General features: G+C 38.3%; 1 protein-coding gene across 1 annotated transcript in view; it reads right to left on the bottom strand.

Annotated features, from left to right (window-relative positions):
• Positions 1 to 276: 276 nt before the first annotated feature.
• The window catches only part of LOC118327693 (membrane-associated guanylate kinase, WW and PDZ domain-containing protein 3), a 118641-nt gene continuing 109904 nt past the window's right edge, over positions 277 to 9013 (bottom strand). The window contains exons 16-21 of the mRNA XM_035661111.1: positions 8366 to 8557; positions 8002 to 8098; positions 7204 to 7309; positions 6798 to 6935; positions 4916 to 5054; positions 277 to 3584 (exon numbers count right to left, since the gene is read on the bottom strand). Coding sequence (XP_035517004.1) covers positions 2491 to 3584; positions 4916 to 5054; positions 6798 to 6935; positions 7204 to 7309; positions 8002 to 8098; positions 8366 to 8557 — 1766 coding nt within the window. The 3' untranslated portion in view covers positions 277 to 2490. The remainder of the gene's footprint in view (positions 3585 to 4915; positions 5055 to 6797; positions 6936 to 7203; positions 7310 to 8001; positions 8099 to 8365; positions 8558 to 9013) is intronic.

Below are 9013 nucleotides of genomic sequence, written 5' to 3'. Positions count from 1 at the left end.
TTGGCTACCATGACAACTGGAAATCTGCCATAGTAACAGTGGTTTATGCTGCTTTGTCATATGAAAGGACAGTATTTCTGGACTGTAGTGTGAAACAAATGAATCTAAATACGTCACCTAAATGATTTTTCTGTGAACAGTGACTGTATTGACGGTGCATTGACAGTTCAAAAATAGAACAGCATGGTTTTAATTTAAATATTATAGTTAATGTGCATTTTATTTTCAGTACAAGAGGTCCAGAAGGTGTTTTCATAAAACTTTATTTTTCAGTGCATGAACGGAACACCATGTCAAGGTCATAGTCTATCCTTTTCAATCCATTTTTAAATATTTTCTCTTTTTTTACATAAAAAAATAATGGAGCGATTTAATATACCTCTGTTTTTTCCCCCAGAAAGAGCACTCAGCAAATATTTATAAAGGTGCTGTACAATGTACAAACATTTACATCTAATGTTCCTACAGAATGTAGAAGATACCACAAGGATTATTTTTCTAATGAAGCGATGCAAGGCCACAGTATAATACAGAAATGAGATACAAAATGGTCAAAATAATAGCATTAAGGAGCAAAACAGTGTGGATGACATACAATAAAAGAGTATTGTTTGATTCACCAGAGTGAACTTCCTGTACCTGTCCCTCAGGGTTGGATTTACTCATTCAACCAACCAAACTATTGCACAAAAACCTACCACTGATTGGCTCATAGCGCATCCTTTAGAAATCTTTAACCTGAAATCAACCTTATACAATCACAAGCTCTTATCACAGTCAATCACAGACCTTAACCACCATTCGACACTTCGTCACTGATATTGACTCTATTACACGTTTGCTACTATACTGCGTTCCCTGAGCTCATCTGAATATGTCTTAATCTCTTAAATTCTATTAGCACGTATATTTCATCTTCTCTGATTTTACAGCAGAAGCTTCAAAAATATAGTGAAGTAATAGCGAAATTAGAGTATTTCTTATTTTCACCGACGTCACATTTGGAACCAATTGTGTATCTCATAGCCAAACCCTGAAATAAGGTTAGATCTCTGTATACCTGTCTTACATCAGCAGCATGCTAAATATCTCACTAAATCACCACATCACTCTCTAAGCTCCATTATCCTTCAAGCTACCCTGGCACATAATCACACAGCAGGATTGACTAATTCATACATTTAGAACCCTCATTTGTCTTTTCTCAATAGGCAAAGGTAAAACCATCAGGGGCATGACTGAGAATTTGCACAATACTATATAAATTGCCAGTGAATCTTTTAGAAAAAATGAAATAGTTTTATAAAATATTAATAATAATAAGAATAAAATGGCAATGCATTGGTAGCAAGTCAACATCATGAATTAAATACAACTCATGGTCATTCTGTTATGCTACAAGGGCAGATGCAGTGCAATGGAATTCAATAGATATTTAAAAGTTAGAATCTGCAAAACATGACACATTCAAATATATATATATATATTATATTTCACAATGAGACACGTTTTGAGCAATTGCAAACATTTGGTACAGCGGTTTGCACGCTACCTATACATTTCATGAACTACAGGATCCATGGTAATTCCTACCACTGAAGTACATCAGAAGGATGGTGAAACCTCAAATAACATGGGACAAATCTTTGAAGTCTATATCAAAATGTGGAATGGCTTGGTACAGCTACATATACACATATTAATCTATTATCTCAATAAATTACACACAAGTTGGTTATCATACACATGGTAAACAAGTTCTCAAACCACAAGTTTCTGGTCTTTTTAATGATATAGTTTGTATGAAGGAGAGTCACTTCTGTAACCACAGAACAGTCTAGAGTCCCCGGTAAAGTGAACACTTGCTGGATTGTATTAGAAATCTGCCTGGTGTTGAGAATGATAATTATAAACAAGAAACAGGATCATCCTCAATGATGTGCAGAACACGTGCAGTAAAACAAACAAAAGGACCGACTGCATGCAGTTGAGCAAACTTTTAAGAAAAAGACAAGTCAAAATATCCCACAATGAGACTGAGAGAAAAATTAAACCCTAGATGACAGTCACACGTGGTGTATACTACAGGCGAGAGGCGAGGGCCTATCTCCTTTCTTTGCATATGGTTCATTGCATTGTAATGGGTGAAGCGCTGTTGGTAGTCGTTGTTCCACAGGAGGCTCCCAGGATTGGCACATATTCACATTTCAAAATGTCTTGTCTGGCAAGGCCCCGAGCATGCCACACATGCTTAAGTCCCACATCAAAGATGCTGAAGCAGCGGACAAGGCAGAGGGGAGCTGCTACATGCCACATGGACTCCCAAAAAAGACCTTGTCAAAAGACAAATCTGGACATGGTTCAAAGGTAATAAAAGTGGCACCACGTTACACTTCTCTGTTTTATGGAAGAACTCAGAAAAAAACAATCCACTGAGGGTACTGTTAAATATTCCATGCACAGCTCAAGTCCGGTCGATTCAATATTCTATCACAAAGGGTCACGAAGGACCTCTGCCTGGGAGAGGATTTTGGCTGAGCTGGGCACTTTCCAAGGGCCTGGGCTAAGAGGTCCGTTTGGGCTCTGCATGGTCCCTGGCATACTGTATACAGAATCCACAATGTCTTCCTTACTACTGACTTCTTTGAAGTAAGAAAATGTGTCTTCTCTTCCTTTTGCCTCTCGCGGTGAAACTACAGAACCTTTTCTACTCCATATATCTTTAAAACCCAACAGGGATTCTCTTTTGTTGATAGTCTCTTTACTGGTATTTTTGTCTTCCGTAGATTTCCCATTGGCATCTTTCTGCCTTGAATCTTTACCTTTACCTTTCTCGCTCTCTCTGACTGTACGAGGAGATGTCCTTTGGTAGTGAGACTCTCCCACCTCCCTTCTTTTAAAACTTTCTTGATCACGGCCAGGCCTGGGCCTTACTCTCCCTTCCGTCTCCCTTTCTTGCGCGTGTCGTCTGATCTCAAGATTTCCCCCTTTGCCGTTTTTCTTTTCATTATTCAAGCTCTCCCTGCTAGAGGAGTCTTTAAATCTCCTCTGAGGGCCCGGTTGATGCTCTGTGCGCTGCAAGGTTGAAGCCATTTGCTGTCCATCCTTAGGAGATTTCATAGGACTTTTGGATTGTGTTTTTGTCCGTGTCTGAGTAGTCTTGTTCCTTAGTGTTTCTTCCTGTGCCTTACTCTCAATCTTTATGGGAGTGTGATGTTGCTCTTTGGCTTTAGATAATGTCTCCCCTGTTTTCTTTGGGCTGCTTAGCTCTCTGGAGTCTTTTGTGGGCCTGGTTCTCCTGTAGAAGTTCATATGCTCAGGGGAGGCAGGAGAGAGCCTTCCTACCTCCTTGTCTGCCCACTCAGCACTCTCGTCCACTGAGCTTAAACCCCTGCTGCTGCGGGGCTTGAGGCCTTGTGGGGATGTGGTGCTCCAGCTGTGGGGATGTTTCAGTTTACTGGAGAAGGGAGAGGAAACAAAGATGGAAGCCCCAGCGGGATATGGAGAGGACAGGGGTGATGTGTCAGAGTAAAACATCTCTCCGGAATAGCTTGTGGGTGAAATGAGTTTTTGATCATGTTGACCTGTAAGAGAAGCACACATTTTATATGAAGACAATGTATGGACATGTGGATATTAGATGTTCCACACACAATAATGAAATTTTGAGAGATAAAGAAGAAAAAGTATATTATACTGAAAAGGTTAGCAGAGGTAAGCAATGTGAGAAAAAGAAGAATTACCAAGGTAAAAGAGAAGAGGCCACTACAAGCAGTGAAGATGTTAGTGTTGGTGCTCAGTGTAGTAGCACACAGTAGAAGAAGCTGTACTACCTGCATCAGGGGCAAGAGAAAAAGAGTCAAAAGGAAGAAGATGGTTAGAGATTAAATTAATAAATAAAAAACCAATAAAGAAAGTACATTCAAATCAATACGGGTAGCATTCCAAAATAGGCTCCATCCGTTAACAAATGGATGGAGTCATTATCATTAGCTAAACATTAGGTGGATTTATGGATTCTGCATGTATTTAACTATTTAGTGTCCCTACCAATAAACACATTTAAGAAATAAAACCAATGAGGTTGCTAACTAAAGTATCATTGTAAAACATTGCATGGCTAATACTTAATTATGCCGTAAAATGTAAAAATATAGTTTCACATTATGTTTAATACCCTGAGCAAAGAGTTAGATGAGAAGACTGAAACAACTCTCGTACTTCTGCTTCAAATATGAAGTTACAGCCAGGATATGATTAGCTTAGCTTAGCATAAATACAGGAAATAGTGAAACAGCTAGCCTGCCTCTGTACAAAGGAAATACAATCTGACTACTAGCCCCTATAAAGCTAAAAAATAACACATATCTCATTTGTTTAAGCATAAAAATGACAAGTTCCAATAGTATGGGGGTTATGTGGCAGACTTGCTGTTAGACAACCAACCAGACTCCAGGAAATCGCTACTAGCCCAGAAATTGTAAGTCATATAAGCTCTTTGAAACTGCAAATGGTCAATAAACGAAGATGATACAACATGTTAAACTTCAGAGATGCTTGCTGGCAGCTGTTTCCTTCTGTCTTCTAATGCTAAGCTAAGCATTTAGGCTGCTTGCTGTTTCGCATTTAACAAACAGATATGCGAGTGATATCAGTGTTTTTGTCTAACTCTGCAAAAAGGGTATTTCCGAAGCTTTTCCCTTAATTGGTTTACAATGAAAACACTGAGTTTTCTCAGAGGAAATAAATAATTATATGTCATTTATAAATCTAAAAATAATAAGTTTATCTGAAAGACAGATGATTCAATTTGTGAATGGCATTTAGTCAACTAAGTACCAAAGTTGCCTACTATACAATTCTTCACATCATAGCAAACTTGTCAACCACTAAAATGTGTGAATACAGTACTCACTGCCATCTTGAGCCAGGCCCGCCCCAGGTCTCAGTAGCAGTACCACTTTGTTTCCTCCAGCTTGGATCAGGTCGATAGCCCGGGTATGGGAAATGCCACGTGCTGGCTCCCCGTTAATCTCCACTATCTCATCTCCAACCTGTCAGTAATACAGAAAATGCAATTATTAAACAGAAACACACCTATCAAAGCACTCCACTGTGCATGCATACACACTTTCACTTTCAAACATACAGAAGCGGTATGCTTACACACAAACACTCATATTCAAAGAATCAAAATTTCATGCCACAAAAAACACACACACGGGCCTTGTAATACCCAGGAGGTATCATCTATTATTGGAGATGACAAAATAACTCAGGATAAAGCGTGTAAACATGTCAGTCTAATCAGTGTTGACATTCCTCTCCACCCTTGGATAGGCAAAGTCATGCCCAGAGACCACAGTCTGGCAAGTCTAAGATTGATTCTCGCTAGGAGCTTTTATTCTGTTCCATCACAGCAGCATCTTCCCTCATCCTAATAATAATAATGTGATAATTTCATCCCCATGGGGAAATTAAAGTTTTGCCAAACCTCCTCCATAGACAGAAAAAGTTCAGGGTCAGTTACAGTGTGACCTTTCTGGAAATGGTCAGTGTCATACTTAAGGACAGATGGATGAATGCTTGCTGATATAAATAGAATGATGTACACAGGTAAGAAAAAAAAACAAACAAATACAATAAAAATCTATAAATAATATACACGAACAAAATCAAATCAAATCTGAAAATAGAGACTGAATGACCAACTCTTTCTATTTTCTGTGTAGAGAGCTTGGATTACTTGCTGAATGAAAACTGCAAACACATCATAGTTTAAAGCTTCTACAGCATACCCTGAACATTGTAACTGGCAGTTGTTGAAACACAATTCATTAGTTTAATCTCTGCTGTATTCAGCACACGGCAGCAGAAATTCTATTTTTCTGTTTTACCTCTCTCCTTCATAAACTAGTAAATGCACAAAATTTGATTTCAGCAATGTAATAGTCTATATAATAGCACACCAAACTGCATTTCACAATATTAAGTGTAACCAAATAAGCTTCCCAAGAATGCATTGACTTTTATTTAATCAAGTATCAGGGTTTTTTTTTCTAGATATTTCTTGTTAGCTGAAGGCCCTGTGGGTGGTGATGTCTGTCTGTTGGTTATTTGGTCCATCTGTCCAAAGCTCTGGTTCAAAACATCATGACATTTGGTGTGAATCTTAATGATTTTGGTAAACCCCTGACCTTTCTTGTAGCTCCACCACCACCAACGTCAATTTGCAGAAATTCAAGGAGCCCCCCTTTTGCTCAACTGTGCACACAAGATATCTTATAATCTGATACGCTAATTTTAATGAAATACAATAAGCACATTCATTAACCCTTTTGAATAATGACCTTTGATATTAATAACACCATGACCTTTCTTTTAGAAACTCCCGAGGGCAAACTTTACACTTACAGCCCCACCACTGTTAGGATTCCAAGAATAACTCAATTATCACTAGGCTGTATCTCCAAACCAACACTGGGTATTGTGGGGTGTAACAAATACTGCAGCTTGAGGCGCCACTGGTGCTTCAGATGTTTCGAGTCAGTATCATCTGGCCACAGGGGCAATTCAAACTATTCATAGGTCAAGAAAAACATTTTCTAACCAGATAGAAAAAATAAAAATGTCACAAATATTATACAAAATATCAAGAAGCACAACTTAAAGTCCCTCAGACAGTCTCTAACTTTAGTTCCTTCCAGCATTAAGTACCAAAAACCAACTTTCCCCAGTTCAAGACTGATATGAGGAATTTTTTAATTTTATTTATGTATATCAAAAGAAACACTCACATGGATCCTTCCATCAAGCTGAGCCGGTCCATCCTCAGCCAGTCTCAGGATGTACAGGCCCATGTTGTACTCTGTTCCCCCTCGCAGACTAAAGCCAAAGCCCCTGGGACCCCTCTCTAACTCCACTGTCAGACAACCCTGCGCAGCGTAAAGATAACACTCAATCAATAATACACTTACATACAGACACGCCATGACATGCGGCAACATTCACACACACACATGCACAAATATATACATAAAAACAAACATATCCATAAATAATAGTATAATATTCATAATGCTTTCATACAGTCAATAAGACTGGAGGTTATATGCCTATTATGCAAACACTTCAGTTCATTGAGCACCTTCAGATACTTGTTGAGACAACATATAGTGCAAGGAATAGGAATAGTATTTATACCTGGTTAGGTCCTGTCACACACAGTGTTCCCTGCTCACTTAGTGGAAGAGTTTTGTGGTCAGACCAGTTTACTCCCTCCCTTTTCTCCTCCACATCCAGGTTATAACTAAAACAAACAACAGGGGAAGTATTTCTTCAGTATTACATGCTGTAAACAGCACACTGCAGGCCACAAACACAAAAATCCATTATGCAAAACTTAAAAATCTAATTTAATGCTGAATATTAAATGGGACAGGGCTGCTTTTTTTACACACTCGGATATTTTAATTTGTATGCTGTATTGTACTGTATATTATTTAAGCTGTGTCTTTGTTGAGAGAATAGTTCTCTTAGCGCCACACACAAACACACACACACACTTAGAATCACACTATACACTACACACTATATGATGTTGATAATTTTATTTGGAATTCGTCAGGGTAGCTAGCAACATCATTGTATTAATAGCACCATAACCATGCTATAATGTTAATCATTTTCAATTGGGGAGAAGTTTCTTGCTGCATTTCCTAACTACTTCTGTGTACACTCTCCTCAGGCCAAAAGTGGGGGTGGGAGCAGTAAGTGAGAGCGCCAACACTAAAGGAGGAGTTGGCCATTCCAATTTGGGGAAAAAAAATTAAAACTAAAAGGTAGCACAATATTTTTTTGGGTGACTTGGGGCACATTTTCTACTTTTAAGTGTACAAACAGTGGGAGTTAAAAAACTGACTTAAAAACCACCGGTATGAACCATGCGGTGAATGAAAGCTTTGTTTTTTGCTTTTCTTTTATGTAAGAGTAGATCCTTACCGTTCATCCTGCAGTGCTGACCGTTGCCCCGTGGCTCTGTGCTGAAGAGCTGGACTCTGTTTAGCTGAACTGGCTCCAGATGGAGGGCCTTTGTATTCTAAAATAGATTTTGATATTACAGCAATCAGTGTAAAAATGTCCATAAAGTATATAGAATTATTGTACATGTTTCAGAGTCACTTAGCTTATATTTAAATCTAAAAAAGTTCATGGTCTGCAAAATTATAAGCATTTTCATCACACTTAGAAAACAAATTTCCCCCTTGCAGACAATAAAGTTTTTAAAAAATGGACTAAACCAAAAGACCAACATACTAGGTTACCATAATAAATGCATATAGTAAATGAAGATCTGGGCACTCACCGTCCTCTGGAACCACAGTGAGAGTGACAACGTTGCCTGCATCCTTGATAAGCTGAACAATGTCATTGTGGGAGAGCTCGATGATGGAGCGGCCGTTGACCGCTGAGATACGATCTCCGACGTGCAGCAGGCCACAGCGGTCGGTGGGACTGCCTTCAATGATTCGGCCAATTTTGTGTGGAATAACTGAAATTGAAGATAAGAAGAGAAATGAGACATTAAGACCCAGGTAGCGTTACCATTATGCAAACCTTGAAATATATCTAGAAAGCCAGCATAATCAGCATAAGTAGAGTATTAATCAGATACAAAAGAATAACACACCACTTTATTTTATGCCTCCTTAAATTGCGTATACCATAAAATACACTGCAGCTAACATTAATAACAGTAAGTCTCCTTTAATGATTTTCAAATCCACATATGACTTTCTAGTTTATACCCAAATTGTAATATATCTTTCCATGAAACCAGAACCCCAGTGATCAATAAGTCCTTCTCATATTGTAAATAGTCTGTAGATAAAACCAGCACATTCTAAGGTAATGAAAACATTCAAATATTCAGGTAATTACACACTAATCAAAACATATCTTTGAATATTATATTCCATTTCTGCCAATAGATCGTCCTAAATCGTACACAATG

This window comes from Morone saxatilis, unplaced genomic scaffold (assembly GCF_004916995.1).
Source record: "Morone saxatilis isolate NCDOM2014 unplaced genomic scaffold, NCSU_SB_2.0 Contig18, whole genome shotgun sequence".
Taxonomy (NCBI): domain Eukaryota; kingdom Metazoa; phylum Chordata; class Actinopteri; family Moronidae; genus Morone; species Morone saxatilis.
The sequence above is the reverse complement of the archived record's forward strand: the minus strand, read 5'-3'. Positions and strand labels throughout refer to the sequence as shown.